This window comes from Xyrauchen texanus, chromosome 23, assembly GCF_025860055.1.
Source record: "Xyrauchen texanus isolate HMW12.3.18 chromosome 23, RBS_HiC_50CHRs, whole genome shotgun sequence".
Taxonomy (NCBI): Eukaryota; Metazoa; Chordata; class Actinopteri; order Cypriniformes; family Catostomidae; genus Xyrauchen; species Xyrauchen texanus.
Genome location: NC_068298.1, coordinates 36,512,052 through 36,538,504, shown reverse-complemented (window position 1 = coordinate 36,538,504; position 26,453 = coordinate 36,512,052). Strand labels below are relative to the sequence as shown.

General features: G+C 40.7%; 1 protein-coding gene across 1 annotated transcript in view; it reads right to left on the bottom strand.

Annotated features, from left to right (window-relative positions):
• LOC127663357 (GDNF family receptor alpha-4-like) overlaps positions 1-25,741 on the bottom strand; it is a 41,735-nt gene extending 15,994 nt beyond the window's left edge. Inside the window, exons 1-5 of the mRNA XM_052154906.1 lie at positions 25,592-25,741; positions 25,198-25,447; positions 13,014-13,298; positions 7,629-7,721; positions 5,681-6,029 (exon numbers count right to left, since the gene is read on the bottom strand). Of these exons, the coding sequence (XP_052010866.1) occupies positions 5,681-6,029; positions 7,629-7,721; positions 13,014-13,298; positions 25,198-25,240 (770 nt within the window). The 5' untranslated portion in view covers positions 25,241-25,447; positions 25,592-25,741. The remainder of the gene's footprint in view (positions 1-5,680; positions 6,030-7,628; positions 7,722-13,013; positions 13,299-25,197; positions 25,448-25,591) is intronic.
• Between the last annotated feature and the right edge of the window lie 712 nt (positions 25,742-26,453).

The following is a 26,453-nucleotide window of genomic DNA, read 5'->3' as shown; positions in this document are numbered from 1 at the left end:
GGTACTTCCAGATTGTAAAATCTGACAAAGGTGGAGGGGCAAGCCCAGCCCGCTGCCACACATATGTCGTGAATGGAAATCCCGCTGGACCATGCCCACGAGGAGACCATGCCTCTAGTGGAGTGAGCCTTAATGCCTAGCGGGCATGGTAGGTCTTTTGACGCGTACGCGGCAGCAATAGCGTCCACTATCCATCTGGACAGTGTCTGTTTCGAGGCGGCGAGACCTTTGGTGCGCCCTCCGAACGAAACGAAATCTGCTCGGAGCTTCTGAAAGATGCGGAGCGCGCAGTATACAATCTCAGTGCTCTGACTGGGCAAAGGAGATTGGCGTCGCGTTCGCTATCAGATGCTGGTAGCGCCGACAAGGAAATGATCTGTGCTCTGAAAGGAGTACCGACCACCTTGGGGACGTAGCCGTGTCTAGGCTTTAAAATGACCTTGGAGTCACTTGGTCCAAACTCAAGACACGCAGCGCTGACAGATAGCGCGTGAAGGTCTCCCACCCGTTTAACTGATGATAGGGCAGTTATAAAAACGGTTTTAAGTGAGAGGTGTTTCACATCCATGGATTGAAGCGGTTCGAAAGGGGGGGCTTTCATAGCTTCGAGAACTATAGAAAGGTCCCAGATAGGAACCGATGGGGGGCGCGGAGGGTTCATCCTTCTAGCTCCCCTGAGGAAGCGGATGACCAGCTCGTTTTTACCCTGTGACTGGCCGTGCAGGGGTTCAGCGAACGCCGCGACGGCCGCCACGTACACTTTGAGCGTGGATGGGGATCTGCCCTTATCCAGCAGCTCTTGTAAAAACACGAGCAGCGGCGACACCCCACATGTCCGTGGGTCCAGGTCTCTGTCGGTGCACCATTTTGAAAACACAGACCATTTTGACGCATAGAGTCTTCTCGTGGAGGGGGCGTGTATGATGGTATTTATTACTCCTTCTGGCAAAGCGACGGGTAGTCGTTGATCACCCACGCATGTAGCGCCCAGTGCTCTGGGTGGGGATGCCAGATCGTTCCGCGAGCTTGCGAGAGGAGATCTGCTCTCACTGGGATGGGCCACGGCGCTGTCAGTGACAGCTGCGTAAGCTCCGGGAACCATGTTTGATTCTCCCAGCGCGGGGCTATGAGGAGCACAGAGTGGCGCGTTTCCCTGATCCTCTGCATTACCTGTGGCAATAGCGAGACGGGAGGGAAGGCGTAAAGCGGGCGGTTGGGCCAGTCCTGGGCCAGCGCGTCCTCGCTTTTCGAGAAAAATATTGGGCAGTGAGAGTTCTCTTCTGACGCAAAGAGGTCTATCTCTGCTCTGCCGAATATGCGCCATAACGTCTGGACTGTTTGAGCGTGCAGGGACCATTCCCCTGGGGGAATATTGTTTCTGGACAGTCTGTCTGGGCCGTCGTTCAGGTGGCCTGGCACGTGTGTCGCCCTCAGCGAGTGCAGGTGGCGCTGGGACCAACTCAGTATGCATTTCGTCAGATGGAAGAGGTTCCTGGATCTGACACCGCCCTGACGGTTTAGATAGGATACCACAGACCTGTTGTCCGAGCGGACCAGGACGTGGTGACCCTGAATGATCGGGAGGAAGCGCACGAGCGCGTACTCGACCGCTATCATTTCCAGACAATTTATGTGAAGGAGCTTTTCCTGAACTGACCATAGGCCAAAAAACGGAGAGCCCTCACAGACCGCGCCCCAACCCGTGTTGGATGCGTCTGTCGAGATGACTTTTCGGCGAGATACAGCTCCCATCATCACTCCCCGCTGATACCACTTGGCCACTGTCCAGGGCTGCAGAGCTGAAATACAGGTCTGAGTCACTCTAATTGGCTGGCGGCCTGTGGCCCAAGCCCGGCGAGACGCGCGGGTGTTTAGCCAATGCTGAAGCGGGCGCATGCGCAGTAAACCCAGTTGAAGTACTGCTGCGGCTGAGGCCATGTAGCCTAGCACTCTCTGAAACTTCTTCAGAGGTGTGAGGCTGTTCATCTGAAATGACGCGGCTAGTCGCTGCACACGGCGCGTGCGCTGTGTAGATAAGCGAGCCGTCATTGCCACTGAGTCCAGTTCTATTCCAAGGAAGGAAATTGTCTGACTGGGCTGTAGTGAGCTCTTGGTCCAATTGACTGCAAGGCCCAAACTGTTCAGATGACTGAGGAGAACTGTCCTGTGAGACAGAAGCTCCGTATGTGATTGTGCCAAAATCAGCCAGTCGTCCAAATAGTTCAGAATTCGCAAACCCTGACTCCGCAGAAGGGGTGCTAAGGACAGGCCGAACGGAAGGACGGTGTATTGATAAACCTGGCCGTCGAAGGCGAATCTCAAGAATGGCCTGTGACGGGGATTTATCTGAATCTGAAAGTATGCATCTTTCAGATCGCGAGAAATAAACCAGTCCCCCTGGTGCACATGCGTGAGGAGTTTGCTGGTTGTAAGCATTTTGAACGGTCTTTTTGCAAGCGCTTTGTTCAAAACCCTGAGATCTAATATCTGAGGCCGCCGTCTTTCTTGGAGACAAGAAAATAAGGGCTGTAAAACCCCGACTCGCTCAGGGGAGGCGGCACTCTCTCTATGGCCCTTTTGCACAGAAGGTTTGCTATTTCTGAACGAAGCATGCACGCTGCTTCCGTGTTCACAGTAGTTTCGAGCAGCGCTCTGAAGCGAGGAGGACGGCGATCGAACTGTAGCAAATAGCCCTGTTTTATTGTGCTTAACACCCATTCGGATATCCCTGGAATATATTCCCACGCTTTGAAGCGTAATGTTAGAGGGTGAGTGGCCAAATCGCTCTGATTGCCGCACACAGCGCTGAACAGAATGTGTGAGCGCGCTTACTGTGCTTATGCATGACTGCTCGCAGAGCGGCATGGACAGGCTGTTCTGTGAGTGACTTCCGATTGAGGTGAATGGGGAAAGAGTCACGTCTGTTAAGTGATACGCAAGCATAGTCACGGGCACGGGACTTACATACAGAGAAGTGTTTGCTGGCCGTGTGACAGAGCGGGCAGAGAATGGGCGCGCGCACGTATTCGTGAGCGCATTTATTGACTCTAACACTCGAGTGGTTCGTAACCGCTTTTGAGTGTGCTCTGATGGGGACACGGAACGTGTAATGCTTGTGTGTAGAGGTGAACACTGGATTGTGGGCACATTTTCTACACATAAGGCTGGTCGTGTGACAGAGTGGCCAGAGAATGGAACTGTTAAGTGATACGCAAGCATAGTCACGGGCACGGGACTTACATACAGAGAAGTGTTTGCTGGCCGTGTGACAGAGCGGGCAGAGAATGGGCGCGCGCACGTATTCGTGGGTGCGTTTATTAACCCTAACACTCCAGCAGTTCGTAACCGCTTTATGTGAGTGTGCCGTGATAGGGCCACGGGATGTGTAATGCTTGTGTGTAGGGGTGAACACTGGATTGTGGGCACATTTTCTACACATAAGACATGTTTGCTCTCTGGTATGGACACGGGATGTGTAATGCTTGTGTGTAGGGGTGAACACTGGGTTGTGGGCACATTTTCTACACATATGGCATGCTTGCTCTTTACCAGATTTATTTGGGTCGCCGTGAAAACGGCGTTTGAGCGCAGGCAAGCGGGCGTTAACACCGGCTTGTTGGCTGCTGAATCTACCACTGTAGTAGCCTGAAGGAAGGGGACTGACAGGGGGCGAAGCTTTGACGGTGGTCCGGCCTCAGCGGGACTGATCCGTCGTTTTGTCAACAAAGCTAGGAGGACTTCGGTTGTTCAGGTTTCAGTGCAATTCCAGTCCGAGGCCCGCGGGGGGGCGGCGGTCTGCGGCGGCTGTCTGAGCGCGATCGAGGGCGGCCGCCCTGTTGACGCTGAGAAGTCTGGCTTTGTTGAGCTGGGCGCTGTGAAGAGGCTCGTGCAGGAGGCTCACGTGGGCGGCCTGCAGAGGAGCTAGCGCGACGAGGCAGAAAGAGATTCATGGCTTGTGTGGCTTTTTGGACCTCTGAAAACTGGTCAAAGATACCACTCACCGCAGAGCCGAAGAGACCTGATGGAGAGAGCGGTGCGTTGAGGAACGTAGATTGCTCTGCTTCTCCCATGTCGGCTAGCGTTAGCCACAGATGTCTCTCGGTCACAGTCAGCGCGGCCATGCACTTCCCTATAGTTCCTCATCCCACTCCCGCAGAAGGTCCGCTTGGAGGATCTGTAGGACGGCCACAGAGTGCAGAGCAGATGCAGCTTGTTCGGCGGCGGAATAGGCGCGGCCAACACAAGCGGAAGTTGTTCTGCAGGCCTTAGACGGGAGCACTGGTTTAGACCGCCATCTCGCGGAGGGCGGGCAAAGGTGTGCTGCTACCGCATCCTCGACCGGAGGGATGGAAGCGTAGCCCTTCTCAGTGGCGCCGTCCACCAAAGCAAGAGAGGTGGAGACGTGGGATCGGACCCTGGCCGAGAAAGGCGCGTTCCATGATTTGGAAAGCTCGGCGTGGAGTTCCGGCAGGAAGGGAGCGGCCCGGGTAGCGGGTGCTGCGTGGCGGCGGCTCTGTAGAAAAGCAGCCGTCAAGTCTGTTGGGTGCCTGCTCAAGGGGCGGTGACCACTCGAGCCCGAGGCGGTCGACGGCCTGTGTGAGGAGGCGTGTTAGTTCCCCTTCGACACCGGCGCGGGTCCTGCTGGATTCCTGGACCAAGGAGGAGGCGTGTGAGCCTGACCACTCCTCGCTGTCCGAAGCCATGATGGAACAGCCCTTATCCTCCGCTTCTTCGTCCGAGATGGCAGCAGAGCAGCCGCTCGGCGGCAACTGCGCGTCCCGGGTGGGCGGGGAGGGTGAAGGCGATTGCTCGAGGGATGGGCTCCGGCGAGGCAATCGCTTCTACCACTGTTTCGGGCAGCCTTTGAGAGCGGCGCTTTTTTCTGCGCAGCGAAACAGAAGGCGGCGCGGCGGCTTCGGTCCTGAGCGCTTCGAGATGAGCCCGCAGGGTCCACATCGGCAGCTCCTCGCAGAGATCGCATCCGCCTTCGGCGAGGGCGAGCTCTGCATGCCCCAGTCCCAGGCAGAGAGCGCAGATGATGTTGCGGTCTCCGGTGCTGAGAGGAGCGCGGCATGAGGCGCAAGTGGAGTGAGGCATCTTAAAAAAGACGCTCGTACTCTTTTGTGAAGTTCTTTAAGAACTAGCTTGCTTTTAAAAAGGATACATCGCCGGATGGCGTAGCTCGCAGGACGGCTGAAGGAGGCGAAGACAGCCGGCTTCTTCGAGCGCTGTCCACGCTTGCTTGATGCCCCTCGAACGGCGACGCGGCTTCCGGTTCAGTGATGCAAAGAGCTTCGCTGAAGAGATGAAAATCGGGGTTCCAGCCTACGAACTACGCTTATATGCACTCTAGTCACGCCCTTTTTGGCGGGATTTGATGCAGTGAGCGCGCGGACGCCTCTCATTGGATGCGAGTTCGCCCAAGCTCGTCTATAGGCTGCAGCAGTTGCCGCAGAGCAACCAATGAGCTCGCTAGCTAGCCCGCTCAAGGTCTGCAGCTGCCGCACTGCGTTGACAATGGATACAAAATTAAGGATAATTTTTTGGCTCCAATATCTCAGAAAAGATTAATCTTTCCCGTAGCGTAAGCTATCTTACGCAATACGAGAGAACCTCTCGTAAGAGAACTGTGTTCGTCAAGCACTTTCATGTGGTCTTTAATAACGAACATGTATCTCACCTGCACAGGTTGTCTTTAAGGCAGTAGCTCTCCAGATGGAGGCAGTTGGGCTGTCCGTCTCGTTCTTCATAGGAACATGAGGGAACGATGGTCTTCCTTCTCCTCTCCCCACATAAAGTGTCCGAGCACGGGCAAAACAAGACACCAAAGCTGTACTCCTCTGGAACGCGCTCCAGGAACCTCCGTAAAGCGCGATGACATTTGTGGCGGTTACAATGGTTTGTGCCCGGTATGATCTTAGTGCAAGCCAACGCATACTCAGAACGCAGTGAACCACACTTCTCATACAAACCACAGTCCTGAGCTGCTTTGAGACACTGGTTCTGATCCGCCAGAGGAAGAGATGACACTGAGAAAGAGAGAAAGAGAAAAATGTCTACAATTAACCTTTTAAAGTTCCAAAAGGTCCTTTTCATTCTTCAGTCCAAATCCAGTGAAGAGAATACAAATTCTCTCATCATGTACTCACCCTCATGCCATTCCAGATGTGTATGATTTTCTTTCTTCTACAGAACACAAATGTAGATTTTTAGAAGAATATTTCAGCTCTGTAGGTCCATACAATGCAAGTGAATGGTGACCAGAACGTTGTACATTAAACTAAAAAGTAATCCATAAGACTTGTGTTTAAATCTATGTCTTCAGAAGCAACATGGAAGGTGTTAGTGAGAAACAGATCAAAATGTATGTTTTTTAAGTTTTTATTTTTACTTTTATATCTGAAAGTGAAAGTTAAAGTGAAGATTTAGAGTAAAAAAAACAGACATATATTTAGAAAAAGGAATTACATTTTGAAAAGGACTTAAATTTGGACCTGTTTCTCACCCACACCAATTATACTGCTTCTGAAGACATGGGTTTAACCTTTGGGCTCATATGCTTTACTTTTATGCTGCCTTTATGTGCTTTTATGAGCTTCAAAGTTCTGATCACCATTCACTTGCATTGTATGGACCTACAGAGCTGGAATATTCTTAAAGAAATCTTCATTTGTGTTCAGTAGAAGAAAGAAAGTCATACACATCTGGGATGACATGAGGATGAGTAAATGATGAGAGAATTTTCATTTTTGAGTGAACGGTCCCTTTAACCATAGCTATTTTGTATTTTTGACTGAGATGAAAACGAGGCTGTAAAGGAAATAACTACCAACTTGTCAATGGGTTGTACTGTTGTTTAAATGATTTTTGGATTGGAAAAAATGCCATTGAAGAGACTGTAAAAGCCAAAGTATACTTCAGGTATCTGTGTTTCATATTGGATCGCGCACAGTAATCGTGATGCAAATGTCATCATCACCACAGTCTGCACGGACAGTCCGCGTGTGGCCCAGTTTTTCTCGACACGCAGACGGTCCTTGACCCAGCATGCAGATAAACTAAGTATACCCGAGCCTTAAGTTTATCCCTTACAGTCTCGCTTTCATTCCCATCAAAAACGGCTCTACTGTGAATAAGGTCTATTGAAAGAAAATAATATTTAGTGTGAATGAGTGATTTCATCTGGGTTTTTTTGTTTTGTTTTTTTGACCCACATATGCATTGGGTCAAATGCATATGTGGCCTATTGATGAGTTGAATACATTCAGTAGTAATTGTTATAAATAATCCAAAGTTCTGTAAGGCCTGTGTCCCATTGAGGTCTGAATCGTCCTTGAGAGAAAAGAAAGCCTATGTTGTGTTCTGTCTAATGATGTCATTGGAGGGATTGGAGGGAATGCAATGTCATATCTGCTTTTTAAATGTGTGGCTACCATGTCTAAATATGTTTTGGCCACTATATAAACCAGAATGCCTTTCTCGTTTCACACAGAAATACAATAGAAACCCATCAGTGAAAACACTATCAAACACAACACACAAACATCACTCTGCATCCAACTTTACAGTGCATTCAGCTGTGGAGGAAAACATCTTATTCCATCACATCACTGATGTGTGTGCTGTACCTGAAACTATTGAAGCCAGTTTTGATGTTTCCGTGTTTCTCACCAGTTCCAGTTCAATGTCTTCATATGGGGACGTCTCAATGTCATCATAACCTGTAACACACAATGCAATCTTGTGAAAGCAGATAGACCCTGGATTGTTTGGGATTAACTAAACTCACCCAACTGCACCATTACCTTATCATTACACCTAATTAATAGCACTGCAGATAATCAAATTACAGGGACTATATGATATTTCCTTGATTCTTAATAACTGACACCGCTGATAGCTCTTGCAGGACTTCTAATAAGAGGACAGTGTTTGTGGTATATGTGCATTGGCTGAATCTGTCCATTCACAGTTTCAGGGGTCTGGATCAAAGAAGTTAAAATACGGACAAGTCTATTTGTGTTTCACAACCCTGGAGACCTTGCACGCCAAGAGGATTTGAACAAACCTCTGACACTAAGTATTACATTTCAGCACAACCATTTGTACTACGGACATGAATGATGCCTCAGTTTATTAAGGAGAGATGTGCTATTACTGTACCTTTCTAAGCAATACGATTTAGCATATTCACCTAGCGGACTTTGAAAAGACTGAAAATCCCATAGATTTATATTGACAGAGGTCCCTCGATGTCCCATAATGACTTCAGAGTGGGACCTTCTGACTTTGGCCAGTGAATATCCATATAGATATGCCCTAACAACCACTCAGAAGACAATAGCAACTGCCTAGCAACACCCTAGCAACCACCAGAATATCACATTAATATCCTGGGAAAGTTATTAGGCAAACTCCAACATTGTGGCAGCAAGTTTTGCATGGGCAAGCACAACTCAACTCTAGTTTGATCTGAGTGGTGCTAGTTACTTTACAACCTAGTTTGGATTACTTAATCTAATAGTAAAATATCATTTTGGTCATTTTATATACGAATAAAGACATTATTTTTCTCCTTTTGTAAACCTTTTATTGTGGTGTTGATATCCTGAAGGGGTTTTTGTCAGGTTTTGCTATTCTTTTTTGGGGGAAATTTTCCAAAGGTTAACCCAAATCAAAACCTACCCACGCACATACAGTATTTGGGTGATTATTTAACTTCGGGCCATTTCAAGTCCCAGGGGTTGTTTTCATCAACCTTTATTTTTATTTTTTATATATAAGGGGCTCAATAAAACTCAATTGGAAACTTTTCACCAGGCCTTCATCATTATTTTAAGTACTTTTCAAATTTGTGAATTTCTTCAAAGACTTTTATGTATCGATCTTACTGTTTTAGCCTATCAGTTTTACACCAGGAAAATCCATTATAAAAATACACATTATTACATGTTTAAAACTATGATAATCTAAATAAATAGTCAAATAAACAAACCATTTTAATATTTATTGTGTGAAAATGTAAACTTTTTCAAAAAAATGTCCCACAGTTGTGATGTCATTTCCACCACACAGAACGATTTCGTTAACCAAGTGGACAAAAGTGGCAGTGAAGGGCATGCTTAAGATGAAATATGAGACAAAAGAAGTTTGAAAAAAACAAAGAAATATCAAGGTCAATTTCACTTGAGCAGAATATTTTTAATCAAGCTATAATTTTGCCAAATTACGCAAAAAGTGTGAAAATATGATTTAATTGTATGAATTTAGGAGATACAATGCTAGCAATGAGCTTTATTAAGACAAAGGATTTGGCAAAATATATTTATTTTAAAAGTAATTTTCATCAGTATCATTTCCAGCACAGAATAATACAGAATTTGAGATGTGCTGGAAATGACACTGTAGTCAGACTTTCTAAAAGAAATGACTAAAATTACACAAATTCCCTGTGATGCATGTACACACATTCACTGTTGTAAATTGTAAGTAGGCAAATAAAAACACATTTTGCCCACACCCATATACATATCTTGCTCAAATGGACACATCCATAACAATTCAATCTACAGAGCAGCCATAGCTACATTTACATTTGCAATTATGCATCTGATTTTTCTGCATAAGACATTTTTGATTTGCACCGTACAAGAGAAGCACACTTGACATTTTCATGTGCTGTGCTTTAAAAGCACTCATTTCTGAGACTGTCGATAAGACCGGCCCCGGCGGCCCCTGTGCTGCACTCAAACGCATAACGAGTTCTGTTCTCGAAGAAGCCTGGGATTAGTCAGCGTTTACAACAGCTCTTGATGAGTCGCTGTGGGAATCCATCATCCTGTTTCATAAGATCTAATATTAATAAGCCATATTGGGTGGGAATATGGACGCACAATCAATTAATTTTGCAGCCGTCCTTGATTTTCCAACTAACGTCATTCACCGGCACACCGTAATATCTGTTGCTCATGAGCAAACATACAAAGATCAGGCATTCGGTCCCCACAATGTAGGCAAAAACTTGAACCCCACACACACACTAATGCTAAAATGCAGGCATTGATTATCTTACCAATGAAAGATGGAGGAAACCTGTTTGAAAACAGTCCTTATTTTTCCAATTTTTTTGATGACAATATTTGGGCAGAAATGGGACATTTAACATTTAAAGTCCAATTAAATAAAAATGGTGTGATGTAGTCCATGTATATTAGCTTTAAAGCCTTCTGTATATTAGTAGTGCTCCAAAAAGTTGACAAAATTTACCTTTAGCATTACATTTACAGTCTTTCTCTTCTAGGAAAACAGACCAAAAATATTGATGACTCATCTTGCACTGCACAGATTTTTTATTTTTTTGTATTATTTCTTTTTTTGGTAACACTTTACGTTATTGTTCCCTTTGTTAAGGGTTTATGAAAGGGTTCACTGATTACTAATAATATGTTATTTAAAAAAATGCATTACAAATCATTTATATGTAGTTATAGTGAGCCTTTTAGCTTATCTTATGCATTCTTAATAAAATGAACTATGTATAAATAGGTTTCTAATGTTGGCAACTCCTCTATTAATGCTTCATATGTGTCCACTTTACATTAATGTAAATATGTATAAGTTACTAATGTTGAATAAGTGTTATTAAGCATTTATAACATGGCAATATGGCTCACTATTTAGCAGGTACTGCATGGAAGCCACCCTTTTGCATGTTGTTATATATGTATATATGTATATACATATATCAGTGATTAATAATGCTATTGTAAATTACTTATTAATCATTAATAAACCCCTTTATAAACCTTTAACAAAGGGAACATTAATGTAAAATGTTACAGATTTATCTCTGATTAAACACTCTCTAACATGAGAATATCCCTCCCTCTAATACTACCTGCAACTGACTAGCACATAGTACATCAGGGTTCACAACTGTGACAAAGTAAAGGCTATTGCCTGTTTCATAAAAGTGACAGGTCCTGCGATCTGTCCCACTCGCTGTATCAACTTCCTGTTTCAAAGTAACCAAGACAAGAAAGAAATCTGAGGCTGTCAAGCAATTTCATGCGTTCTTGAAGTCTCCTTTGAAAGAGCAACCTCTGAGCAATAACGTTTTCCACTGGGCACACACATGAACACAGAAGATCTGCCACGATACAGAACCAGACACTCTCAATGGTACCAAGCAAACAGTAGTTCCTGCTTGTATTCATGTGTCCTGCGGAGCGTAATGAACTGAAGAAGCAATGTTTGAGATTAATCACGATAACATAGTCAGAGTGCCAGTCGCTTGTTTAGTGTCTGACTGGGTTTTATGCCTCCTTGCCAGTTTATATGCATTACCGAGCAGTCATTAAATGCTATTACTGGCTAAATCGGAATCCTCTGGTAGCTCACTCAACACTCTCATTTTGGCATTTTGGGGGAGTTGGAATCTTGGAATCTTCTTGGCAGTCTTTCAGAAACATAAAACAGTTTTCACTATGTATTTAATGTCTGTAATGTGACATATTTCGTAGTAAAACTAAATATTCTGAGAGAACCCATGTGGGGTAGGACTTGATTTTATAAAAAGATATTTGATTGGATTGTGTAAGATGGGCTATGCTATTATTGGTTAATACTGTTTTTCTCCCCAACACAGCCTTGGTTACATCAGCAGAATTGAAAAGTCATTCAGAGGTGGAGAAAGTTATTCAATTTTGATGAATGATTATGAAAACTGGACTTCAATGGTGAGATTTAAAAACAGGGTTCCTACACTTCTTGACCAATTATTACCATGATTACTTTCCCTTTACTGGATAAGGATTTTTAAAAAATCATTTAATAGAGACTGCACTCAAGAAGACCATTTTCTAGCCGATGAAATGTTTTAGAGCACAGCATAACTACAAAAGGTTCTATTCATTTGAGATATGTCCATGATTTTTCGATGACTACTTGAGATTTAAGTCATTTCCTTTTATGGCCTCTTTGGCCCCTATATTAAACTGGGGGTTTAAAGTATGAACAGTGCAAAAATGGAACAGCATTACCCTGGATTATATTAAACCAGAGTTTAGAATGATGTTGGTTTAACTCACAATAGAGCAAAACAGTACCCGCCTTTTTTTCAACCATCTTGGATCCAGAAGTATTTTTCCCATTCATTTTTTCCCATAGGGATTTCATAAAATCCTTCATAAAAGAGTTCTAAGCCATGAATTAAACCAACCAGCTCAAAGGTGACTCACAACAATGCAAAAAATGAGTTGAAAATCAGACAAAAAGACAATACTGTGTACTTACCATCTTAAATGAAGGATTGAACTACAATCCCATGAAGCAAAGCGATTGATGTAATCAAATATATATATATATATATGGAAAATATATAAAACTATTGATTTAAAATAGGCGATTATAAGAATATAAACAATATATTTAACTTCATTGCAAAATATTCAGATATTTGCAAATGTATAATTTGAAAGTGTAGAGAGACAGACTCGATTGTGTCATGAAAGTGGGCAGTTGCGTCTGCGACTCTCTGATTGGTGGATCTCTCTTTAGGATTATGGGTAGTGTAGTTCTTCACCAGAAATTCTGCTTTTAAACATGATTTTTAAAAACTTAAGTTTAAATAACATGGACTGATGGCTTCGGCAAAAGTATATACCATTGATTAACAACATCAGAGCTCACGATAACTATGTCTTTAAAGGTTTGTAAGTTATCATTAAATATTCATTCGCCTAAGGAGAAAATTAATGGGATTTTACTTCCACAGCCCGAGCGTTCAACTCTATAAGAACGTGTTAAGAAAGTAAATAGGGGTTAGTTTTGATTTCATGTTAACTATAAATACACACCCACACACACGTCTAAAAACTGAAAGGCAGGGGAACCTCTCAGCAGTTCAATTCATCAAAGGCATTTGAATCTGGGACAGTAGTTGATGACAGTCACCATGTGGGTTTTCACAGCATTAGTCTAAAGGTCAACAACACAGCCTTCACACCCCTTACCCTGTGGAAAACGGACGGTCCAGTAAATGACCAAGCACTGTTGCTCCATTCGCGACCCACGCTGGCACTTGCATTCTTGCAGGGGTTGATAGTGCATGAGGTTGTTCTGGGCGTCCATGCAGGCCTGCCGTGCCTCCGGGCTCAGGGGGACCACCGCCTCCTCGTCCACACAGTACTCCAGGTGTCGGAACTGTCTCTTACATTCTGGATTCAACACGCATTCCTGTACGGCAGCAATGCAGTCCAAAGTCCCGGGGAACACGGGCACCACAGAGGGAACAGAACCTGAGGGGTGGAGGAGTGTTGGTAAAATATTTTTTAATTGAGTGAGGAAAATACAAAAGAATCCAATCAACAAAATATTTATTTAACCACCTGTTTTGCTAACTAGTTGAAAGACTGTTTCAGGTATTGGCAACAGTTCTTAGTAATGGCAGACCAGTATACTAGTCAGGGGAGCATTGCCCGGAACAATAACGTAACTTACTGCTTAACCACCAGAGTTCACTGCATCGTTTGCTGAAACTAACTAGCTAGTTAAGACCCTAATACCCTAGACCCTAGTAGACCCTATTAACTTTGTCACACATCCATCGTTCGAACCACATTAATGACATTATGCAGGGGGTGGAGTAACAACAGCCGTGAATATTAAATTATAAAACCTAATTTACACGTATCAGAAAGCCGTTTTGCGCTGCAAAAGTGGGGCTTCCCTCTATATCAGACTTCTGTGTTCCCCCGATGCACTTGAGCACATACACACATGTGCACTCTATAAAAACATATAAACTGCACTTATGCGTTAACATAAATGCATAATAGCCGTGTTCTCCATCAGAAAGCTTGTGTAATGTAGCGCTTCTTCTCAACAGTCTTTAATCCCTTAAACATCTCCATTCGCATTACATTATGTTTCAGAACGTCGCTTTCTGCAAAACCCCAGAATAAGTTATGTAAATGTGGTCAAAGTGTAAACAGAATTAAATATATATATGGAATGAATGATATAGAAGCCTCAGCAAAGTCAAATTATGTCCACACAGCTTTGAGATGCTGTTTGCGGATGTTCATTGGAACTACGGTTTCAGGAAACAAGGTGCGGGGGTGGGGAGGTCGTGATAATCTGACGTGGTGTGAGCTGTGAGGCAATCATCTGTGTTCTGTGACTGCTGTTGGTTTATTGGATAACGTATGAGGAAGGGCAGCCGGTGGAGTTTCTGGTGCACCCCTAGGAAGTTTTTGCCCTATATTATATGCGTATAGGGCGTGGCAGTACTGCATTATTATGTCCCGAATATTAATATAAATCGGGCTGGCAACCATTTTTGATTTTCCTGGTCCATGGCTGAGCATTTTTGAAATTTAATAATACATTTTTTATTACATTATTATCAGCAGAACAGTTTGAGTGAAAAATGTGTGCAAAACCCGATGACTACGATTTAATCATGATCCTCAATGTGAATTTTCACAGAGCATCTTGTGAAAGTGATTTAATGAAAGATAACTTGTCCTTTTGTACAAAATGAGTTAACACAGTTGATGTCACAAATGTGCTTATTTGATCACTGGTCACAAAAATGTGTGGAACCTTAAATATTTCTTATATTATGTCATACACATTTCAAAATCACACAGAGGGGTAATCACTAGCACGCAAGTCAGCAAGAGAGGAACAGGCTATTTTATTTATATGAAGTTTTTCACACCTGCATTCCAATCTACATCTTGATGTAATCCTTCCTCATGATCACACAGTGTGTTTTCATCAGCTCAATGGGAGGGTGACGAGACTCATACTCATGCAAGCCATTCACGCATCACAAGCCAATCAACTATTAAACCGAATTGCACCTGCAAAATCCTAAAACTTTATTTCCAGGTTTAATTTACATTTTGAATAGACTAGATTTTGTGTTTTCCTTATTACATCATGAGTTGTTCTTAAAGCAAAAAGAAACAAATGAATCACGCCATGTAGGCTGTCATCCGCGCAGCCTGACCAAAGCAAAGCTGCTGCGTTTACTTGCGCTGCCGTCTTGTGATGCACGAATGGTTTGCTCGCGCTGCAAGAGTCTGTTGGGTATACTGCGGTCTCGTCACATTTTAACTTTTGTTTAGCCTCACATTCAGCTCATGAAAACATGCAGCGTGATCATGAGGAAGGATTACATCACGATTTTCATATAAATAAAATAGTCTACTCCTCTCTCGCCAATGCTGGCGTGCCAGTTGTTACCTGTGCCATCGGTTGCCGACCCCTGAACTAAATCAAATTAAAGTGAGCTATTTAAACATAACTGCACAAATAGTTTGTGAGATCAATGCTTATTTCTCGGTAGAAATTTGAAACAAGTATGAAAAAATATTACTTCTTACATAAACAACATAAACTGACTCAAAAGCCTTTAAAAACAGACCAGATGAAGGCATTTGATTCAGATGTGTCTTTTTACCTTTCTACTTCTGTATATAGCCCACGAAGGTGGCATTTTTCAGCTTTAGGACAAATTGAATAACTTTTTTTTTTTTTACATTTTACAATAAGGTTCCATTCGTTAACATTAGTTGACACAATAGTTAACATGAAACAACAATAAACAAATCTTTTACAACATATTAATATTGTTAATTTCAACATATACTAATACGTTTTTAAAATCAAAAGTTGTATTTGTTAACATGAACTAAGAACAATTGTATTCTTTTTAAATAACTTTGATAAAGATTCATAAATGCTGTAAATAATATTTTGTTCATTTTTAGTTCATGATCCCTAATATATTAATTAATGTTAACAAATACAACTTTTGATTTTTAAACTGTTAGTATATTTTGGAATTAACATTAACCAATATGATTAAAACATTTTTTCTATATTGCCATAGTTACCCTACTGACACTCTTTATAGTGCTTTCTTCGGGCGTTCTTAGCATTTTGCTGATTTGTCATATTTATAACATGTATTAGCATAATGTGAATTTAAATGTATTTGTATTTTTAAGTCCTCCGAAACATGTAAGATGTCCTTGGGTATTTAGAAAGGCGTCGGCCAAATAAAATGTATTATTATTATTATTATTATTATAAAGGCTGTAAAAGTACTGTTTATTGTTAGTTCATGTTAAATAATGTTGTTAACTAATATTAACGAATGTAACCTTACTGTCAAGTGTTACCAAAAAATGTTTGTTTGTTGAGTTTCACCATACTGTATACTGTACTGTATGTGTTCCAGTTTTGGCTGGTGCTGGGGCTTTATAAAAGTGGGGAAGTACAAACTATTATTTTTGGCATCTACAAAGTTGCTCCCAAAAGCTGCTCAAGCTACATTTCCTAATGAAAATAACTGACCTCAAAACTGTTTGCAACAAATTAGGCAAATATCCTATTAAAATATCCTGTGTTGGTTATTGAAATAATTAATTCCTATACAAATGACAAATTACTTCTCTTAAAATTGGAATCAGGTTAAAAGTTACTTTAAAGATTAATTTAATCAAATCAATTTACTGAAAGTACATTCATTCATGTAGAAGATGCTTTTATCAAAACCGGTTTACAAAATGATGAAGGATACAACAGATGTGATTCATCTTAAGGAGACAGTAACATGAAAAGTGCTGCAATACAAACATTTCTAATTGCTTTAACTTTTACATTACTTTAGAAATCATTTCCATAGAAACATTTTTTATTTTCTGCTCAACGTTCATTGTTGCAAACCCTTCAGCTGTCACAGAAATTCAAGCAGAAAAACATATGAACATAACGATTCATATTTGAAATGCATTAAACATAATATTATTTTAGAAATCTGTGAAACCAAAGCAAAGTACTTAAAAGTAATTACCTTCATTGTAAGTCAGTAACTGTAATCTGATTACAATAATATCAAATGTAATGTTACACTACTTTTTGACTAACAAAGTAATTAAATTACTGTAACTAATTACTTTTTAATCAGATTACACCCAACACTGGTGTTACGTAACTTTGTAATTAACTACACACATTCTCCAAGCCACCGAACACTACGCTCAATAGTGATGCATTTACATTTCATTCACTCTCAATCACACACCGCAGTTTAAGAGCTCGACCAATCATCATAGGAGCCTGGCTTAGAGCCTCTCTTCCAATCAACATCTATCTTTCGCTCCACTGATTTGATTGGTTTAATTATCTGCCACACACTCCCATTGAAGCACAGCTTTAGTAGCGCTCTATAGGGCTTGCATCCACCGACCTCTATGAGCACTTGAAGGAATCACGTGAAAGTGCTGTGTGATATTTTATACTTTAATTCAATAAAATATTAAATATGTAATTTATATAGATTGTGCATATATTAAACTCATCATTGCTGTATTTCTTATGAGATTTAAAGCAATCACCACTTACAGTATGTCTTCATCTCAATTCCTAGAAGATACATCAGCATTTTATCGGCCATCACCTACTTTTCTCAAGTAATCAATATCACATTGGTAATTGAAATATCCACGTCAGTCAACCACTAGTTCTTAGCGACACATGACAGTAATCCATCATACAGTAGTTATAATATTTGTATTCTACACAAATAGAAACGATGCTGACTGTGAAAGTGGAAAAACGAAGATCAAAGTCCCTTAACTTGCACTCAAGGGCAGAATTAATATGTGTAAAATTATTTAAAGAGACCTAAAAGTAATTTCCTGGCTAGCCGTTGCAGGAGGACAGATAACTTTAAGGAGTAGAAAATTGTCATTCATGAAGTTCATGCATCAAGTCCCTGGTTTCAACCCTAATCCTTGTTGAAAGTCAGGATTTTTGGATTGACAACTGTATTTACTAACAGATGTGATTTATAAATTGTCTTGTATATCTTACAATAATACTGTCTGTACATAATGAATGAATTATGGAAGCCAAGGCCCTTTTCTATTCTCTCAAAAGCCATGAATAACGCCAGCACCCACAGTGACAATCGTATTTAATCAATTATTCCAATCGAGCCTACTGTTATTAACCACTGTGGTTAACCAAACTCATGCTCAAAATGTGGGTGAGTCCTGAAAATACAAGTGAGTTGAGTGAGTTAATCTCTAAGGCGCGTTTCCCACAAGCATAGTAACAGTATCTAAGTAGTTTGCAAAAACAATCGTAAATTAACGAGAGCTTTGAACCGCTCTTAAGTCCATTAAGTGCAACTTAAATGTATCTTTCTGGCATCTTTCATGGTTTATCAAAGACAATGGGACATTTAATAACTTATATTAATATATTTTGATCATTAGAAAGCCATTGTAAATTATTTCAGAGGATAAAAAACGTGTTGAAAAAATCACATTGAAATCAATAGGCAGTCTCCGTAGTTGGTGCGGACAATAGAAAGACAATATGTTCTTATTAAACAGATTATTTAAAAAGACATAGTAAGCTATGAGACCATGCAGTTTTAAACTTAAATAAATATGCCTTAATAAATAATTAAAATCTGGTTAACAGAGGAGATTAGATTGAGAGTGTGCAATGAGAGAACCCTCTCTCTCTCTCTCTCTCTCTCTCTCTTCATCCTCCTCCTCTTCTTTCTTCCTCCAGTGGTTCATTCAAATCGGCTTTCATTCATCTCTATGATTGAGCATCAATAAATCTGAAACTGTCTTACTATCCTTAATTTTGTAATATTTAAGTAATATATTTTGGCACCTCAACAAGCTTACAAATAACTTCCATGTTTGACACACTGTAAAGAAATCCGACTTCAATTTTGTCAGATAAGCTCAATTTTAAAAGTTGATTGAACGATCTAATGTTGAAAAAAGTGAGTTTACTTAAAAAAAAAGTCAACTTGTATGCCATTTAAGTCAGAGCAGCATTTTAAACAGTGAGCACATACAATATCAAGTTTGGTTGTGAAGGTAGATCTTACAGGCCTTTGAGCATGCTCAGTTTCATCACTGACCTTCCAACACCCCCCTATTTGAAACTTTGTGACCAGCTGTGAAATGGAAGTTTAAGTGTTTCTGTTGTAAGTCTATGAAGCCATGCTCTACCACAGAAAATCAGGAAACATATGGGAATTGAAATCTTTGATTTTGACTCATATCTTTAATGATGTCATCCATTTGTTTAAGTCATGGAAAGGTCTTGGAAATTCATGGGTCAAAATCTGGGGCAACCTTGTAAGGCTGAGCACTATGAACTTCACATTGTTGTGTCTGCTACAGAGCATGCCCACTGGAGAAGCATTGTGGCTGAAGACACTACCCACAATTCCCTGCTCTTAAATTTATTTAAGCATGTTTGGTCTAAGCGTGCCTACTTATGAGGACATATTAATAATCTATCAATAATCTGTTTTGAATTAATAGCTGGTTTTGCTCTTTATGAGTTTTTAATTATGTTTTGCTGTAAAAAGTTGTGTTTTGTTTAAAGTCACCATCAGAGTAATTAGTGTTTGCTTTGATGAAGTTTCTTTATTTATGCAGTGGATTCAACTTCTAAAGGTTTGATGTATTTGTAATCTACACCACCATTTAAGTTAGACTAACTATTTGGTCTCTTGGTGGGGCTCATGCATGATCATATCTTGTAATATAGATATGCTTAAAAAAATATTGTGTTTTATATTAATTACAAGATTATTGACAGCTACACTTAAAAATTCAAGTTTACCAAACATTGATATTTTTGAGTTCGCTGAACTTACTGTATTAAGTTAATGAAACTAAAGATCCAACTTGAATTGTTATGTTGGTAAAACTAAATTGTCTGAAGTTGAGTAAACTCAAAAATGCTTTGTAAATGCCTTACATTTTATTTTTTTTACAGTGCAGTATCTCCACCTTATTTTCATTTTGAGAAGACAAACTCTGGACACACTGGCCAAAGTGATCAGCACCTTTGGACCGGACAGCTCCCGTAACTAAGCACTTAAGTTCTACTTTATTACGACCGATCTACGTTCTGGTTTGGGAAACGGTTGTTACTCAATCGTAAAATAACGATTATTATTAAAGCGTTTAACGTTAATTAAAGCAACATTATCAGGAAACCCAGCCCTAGCTTATAACTGAACTGTGTGGGAATGTACTGTCACTGTATTTAGCACTCTAAAACTCGACCAGCATTCGTATTCAGCTGCTGTGTTAATGTTGCAACAAGCCCATTCTCAAACCCCGTCCTGACAGATATCATCGACTCTGGAGACCCCTGCTGTCAGCCAGGATTTCAGGGTGACCTGAGGGGGGACTTTGACAGGCCTGGGTAATTTCAATGCCACATTTTCTCTGTTTTTCATTAAGTAGCAACAGAATAACCCTTGCACTCTTATGGAAGCATGAGACATGTGTTTCTCTTTCTTGTATTTCACCCTGTCTGACCCCCATCCCCCTTTGTGTCTCTCTTTCTGTGCTGCGGCAAGAACTGTAATTGCAATAGGCCTCATTTTGAAGCGCGTGGTGATTGAGAAGCCACGGCTGTGGACGGCAGACTAAACGTTGGTCATGGCTTTGGACTCTGGCACCACAAAATGGCACCTCCGTCCAAAAGCTCATGGAGAGATGATCCATGCGTGAAAGACCATCTACCACAGCAGCCCAAGTCAAATAAATGCACTTTGATCACTCAGACATTTGATAAACAGTTAGTGGTTTGGGTTTCAAAATTGAGGTGTAACAATGCACATTTGACTATAAAGACAGGTGTTTGTGATCGTGTTCTTTTTCAGCTTCCTTTTACAGTTTCAACTTCAGGAATATTAAAAGGAAAACCAGTCAAGAGCTTACATTTTTAACATGTATTTACACTGCATTATATTCAATTTATACAGCTTGCAGATGCATATATTCAAAGCGATTCAAGATATACATGTTATCAATTTGTGTGTTTTCTGGGAAGCAAACCAATGATTATTTGTGTCATGATTTACCAGTTGAGTTACATGCAGGAACAAAAGCACGTAGATATTTCTGGTTAACATTATATAACATAATCTACTCTTATGCAAAATATTGTCATTTTTTCAATCTATAACTTTATAGCTGACTAGAGCTGTTTTATATATGCTTTTAAGCATTATTTAAGCTACATTTTTGTAACTTTTCTGGTTAATATCAGATAAGCATAGTCTGATCTACTGTAAAATTACTGTTATTATCTGTTTTTACTGTTTATTAACAGCTTATCAAATCTTTTTTGTATTCTTCATGGGTGATTCTCACGAAACCTGTTAAGAAAAAGTCCCAGTCATATTTTACCCTAAATCAATTCCGGAAAAGGTATGACATTATATAACATTTTACAGCAAATTGTCATTACCGTAACGCATCCTAACATTTCACTTTTACTATTCCCATTGTTTTCAGTTATTCTCATTATCATAGCATTCTTTTTTTTACTGTATTACACCAGAAAATACAGTTGTATAATGGTTAAAATCAGCAAAAATGAAAGTCAGTACAAAGGGAGTACTATAAGATTTATAAATACTTCAAAATGTAAATAATATAGCATTATTCCTTTTTGCGGTAATGAGAAATGCATGATAACAAATGTGCGTATCTGTCATGAAAATAATCTCAATGCAAAACTTTGTATTGGCCCTAATACTGCTTCATTGTTATGTTCATGGAAAATATAATTTCTTGTTTGTTTCTTTTGATTTTGGAGTCAAATAGGACCAGGACATTTTCTTGACAGGTTGAGAATCCTCTCAGAAATCTCTTTACAGATGCAATTTAATAACTTAAGTTCTAAATGAATAGATAAATACCTGAACAAGATACAAAACATACATAGTGTAAATAACAGTAACATAATGTTTCTTTACTAAATAAACATTTTAAAATTGGTCTGTTTAGACAGAGAATATGGAGCGATTCAGAGAAAGACACGCACACAGAATTTATGTAGAGATGGAGTGAGAAAGAAACATAGAGAAAAAGAAAGTAAACAGAATGACAGAGAGTAGACACCTCACACAATGGGAAACAGTCTCAGTGTGGAGGATGATGGCAATCAAACACATGCTGGCCGGGTATTAAGAGCTGTGTGTGTGCGCGTGCACTAAAATCACATTTAGCAAGTGACAGTGACACACACGCACACACCTTGAGGCTATAAGTCTCATGCACTCACTGAGAGAGAAACAGATACAAAGACAGTTTCAGTTGTACAGGGGAGTGAAAGAAATAAAGCTTTGAGTGAAATGGAGTTAGTGTGTGTGTACATGAGTGTGTACTGTAAATCGAAGTATCCTTGTGTGGTTGTATTTATGGTCAGCGACAGTAAACAAGCTCTAGCTGTCGATATGTGGAGATCTAACGTGATTAGCTAATCAATGCCTACAGAGGTCTCCGTGGTAAACCAAGCACCACTATATCAAGATTCATATCAAGGAAACCCACAAAGCCGTGTCTACTCTGTCGATGTGGACAAATCTGAATAATCCATCAGCTAAATTACCACATGCTACATCTGTACAGCCGAAACCATCAATTTTGACAAATTACTTGACAATAGTGTAAACAAACAAAACCCTCAAATCCATTAAAAACTGTTGAGGAATAGCTAAGTGGTTTGTTCAGCCCTTCAGCCTCATGAATGACACTAAAATCTTTAAAACAAAATAGTTTTAAAGTCGTTCAGCTGCAGTCTGGCAATGATTGTCCACTCTTGTTTGTGCTACAGACTTTCAGTGCACACTGTTATTTGCTGCATTGAGGGTTTTGTCAAATGTGGGTCAGAGCACCGTATCTGTTCACTATTGGTGACACGTCATATCAAAGCGTGGCGGTGGTATTAAAACAACCGGCTTGGATGGGCGCATCTGATTGACAGTGAGGAGAAATGGAAGACAATCCAAAAGCCCTGGGAAGAGAGCGAGTTCATTGCGGGGACGTGAGGCTGAGACAGTCCTTGGCACTAAATTACACCACTCGGAGCCTTTAATGAAAATTGGCTACAACATCATCATAAAGCTGTGTGTAAAAGAAGCTTGGTTTACACACACACACACACTGATTCTGTCACTTGGCTTGAATCTCCCTACACAGAGACCAACACCATCTGCCATCCCCGTGTTTGCCTTTCTAAATCCTGGTTATCATCAAAACACACACACGGCCCTGAAAAGGCCCTAGCATCCCCGCTTGCCCCCCATATGTAAAGAATACAAGACTGAAGGAAAATTACCTTTGTGCATTCCAGTTCTATTAACTAATCCCATGTGGTTTATTGAATCATTTCTCTTTGATTTGCTAAAAATGGCAGTGTAATTAGGCTGTCCTGGGTATGTCCTTGGCTAGCGTGGACAGGAAAGCATCTGTGTCTATTATAGCTTTTTTTGCAGCATCATGCAATTATCAGATCTGCTGACTGTTCCACTGTTCCACCTGTGTATATTAGACTTCTCTAAATGCACTGATACATTTCTTCATTGCCGCATGTGTTTTTGTAAGAACACATTTGGGTTAAAGCAAAAATAAGAGAAAGGCATTAAGCATTCAAGCCATGTTTTTCTATGACCTTCAAGACCTGTCAAACATCGGTCACTGGGGAAATTAGTTGAAAGAAACACACCTGCGCACGCGACTGACGCGCGCGCACACATACACACCTGCCCAGGGGCCGATAAGAGCAGTCAACATGACATTTCACATGATTGTACACAGTTAAAGTTGATATCGTTTCTGGTCCCGGGGCTTGCACCTCTTAGAATCAACTAAATCGAGCATATAAAGCGGCACATCTTTATGCAAATACACTCAGTGCAAAAGTGGAAATTTATTTGCTTGTTTGTTTCGCTATCTCTCAGTCAGGGGGTCCCCACGCGTTTCGTGCGACTGATATACGATCTGACCCCCGGGGGAAACGCACAGCACGAGCGAGCACATCAAATCTGCAATCATTAACACAGCTAATAAATAAAGCTGTCGATCAGCGCGCGCATTACAGCGTGTACCGGGGTGCGACAAACACTACTCACGATGATGAATGACACTTGTGCAATGGACTACAAAACATTCTCAACGTTGCGTCGTGTCGTCCCAGGTATGAAAAGAAACGGCTGGTTACTGAGTTACGAAAACACAAGTTGCCCTTTAACAACTCTCGAGTGTAATCTGCATGTGTGCGCGCGCGTCTGTTCTTGCCATCACATAATTAGGAAAATATTGACTGTGACAGATGTCTCATAACATACAGTTATTTGCCGACGGAATTATATTTTTAGACGTGGCCTGCAATGATTGTCGCGCTCGGAGGAGCTCCTGTAATGTCAGGGATATTAAAACTATGTAGGCTATTGATTCAAACAATAAGAATATTAAGAATAGTTAAAAAGAAACGAATTTCAAACAGGACCACAAAAGTAGTAGCTAGAATTGGTCACTTTACGTCCACAAAATAAGATTATAATGCAAAATCAGGCCTAAAATGCAAATTTCTGATATATAGAATACTCAATTTAACTTAATTTAACCTGATATTTTAATTTAACCTCCTTATATATATATATATATATATATATATACACACACACACACACATATACATACATACATACACACACAGTTTATAATAGTTCAATTTAGAACCATATCAACCATTCTATGCTGAAATGGGTCTTCATGTTTAAGTTTAGGGTGCACTTTCAAAACATGGTTCTTTATGGAATCTAAAAACCTAAAAAAAAAAAAAGGAAGAAAAATAAAAAAGAACCTAAATTATATTTGGCACATCTACAATTGCAAGCCAAAGATAACTTAAATTCAGAATGTTATTTAATAAGAGATAATGGTTGTTCAAACGCCATAAGTTAAAGAAATATATCAGAAATGTGAAGGGAATGAGAGGCACATCTGTTCCAGTGCACACTTAAGAAAACGAAGCTCTTTCATTGTTTCAGCACAAGCACATGGCACAGTGGTCACCCCGAGATACTGATACTGCATGACAGTGTTCATGTCACACATATACTTGTAAGTACAGTCAATTGCAATGAATATTATACTAACAAAGTGTATGCACAAGCAGCTCCACAGAATAATAACTGTATAGTGCACATGCTGTTCATCAGTATAACTCTGTGCTTGTGTAAATACTGTGTAACATGACCACTGTAATGTAAAGTGTGACCCTGATGTGTCCATATAGCCTATATCATTGAAGTTGTTTCTCAATGTGTCTTACCCTTAATGAAGAACAGATTTAGAAGTATTCCCAGAAGAATCATCTCGTCTGCTGCTGAATGTGCTCGGCTGGACGGTGATGCTTCTGCTGCTGCTGCTGCTGCTGGGGATTCTCGGGAAAGCGCGTCAGGAACCCCCGGATCGCTCCGTATCGACCCCTCAGACCGACACCCCGCCGCCCACTACATCCATACACGGGGACCACCGTCCGACAGAGAGTCTCGCGAATAAATCTCCCAAAACGGTGTGGCCTAAAATCAGATTCCAACTAAAAACTTCAATGTCAGGCGTATTCTGTTGCGTAAAATGTGTCTGAAGAGCTACGACACGCAACCAAAAAATGACAAACTGTCAAATGAACAAGCAGTAAGATGTCACATATATATGCTACTCACGATCGGAGTCGTTCTGATATAAAAATCCTTGATTCAAACACCTCACACCACGACAGGCGCGTAAAGAAATGCGCGCAATAGCTGTGACAATGTGCGCATCAGATCGCTTAAGTTGAATGTATGTGAGCGCTCGACCCCAGATGCTCGTTTCCGAACTGTCCCACAGCACAATGTGCTCAATCCTGTCCTCAAACTCAGCGGCGATTTTGACATGCATCTGCCTCCCTGTGATTGGCTCAAGCATTCTCAGGCGCATCCCAGCAAAATCCCTGACCAGTCTTCTAGAGTGCTGGGATGATAACACGCATAAAAATAACGATTGTAAGTTGAACCAATAAAGGATTTTCATCCTGATGCTATATGAGGACTTTTTATTCTCGAGTTCTGCTTGTGGTTTAAAGAGGCCAAAATCAATGTAGGCTACACATGTGATGAACGTGTAATGCAACATCAAGAAAAAGATGCTTATCTCGGAAGGACTATATAACCAGTTCAAGAACCCAAACGAGTGAAAATGATTCTAGGTAAATAAATAATAATAAAAATATATTTTTTAAAAGGAATCTTCCGGGTTCAATGCAAGTTAAGCTCAATCGACAGCATTATGGCATAATAAATAAATAAAAAAAATTTTTCTTTCATTAAAAAAAAAAAAAAGTTAATGGGGCCAATTTTAGGATGGTTTAAAGGCACAAATGTGAATTTTATGGCGTAACTTTACACAGAAAAGGTTATTAAGTGATTTTATCACATTAAAATCATGTTATATGTCTTGTGGATATACTTTTGAATTAGTGAGTATTTTAAAAGTATTTTATTTTAAAAGTAATTAAGTAGAGTTAAACCTCAGGTATGTGATTTT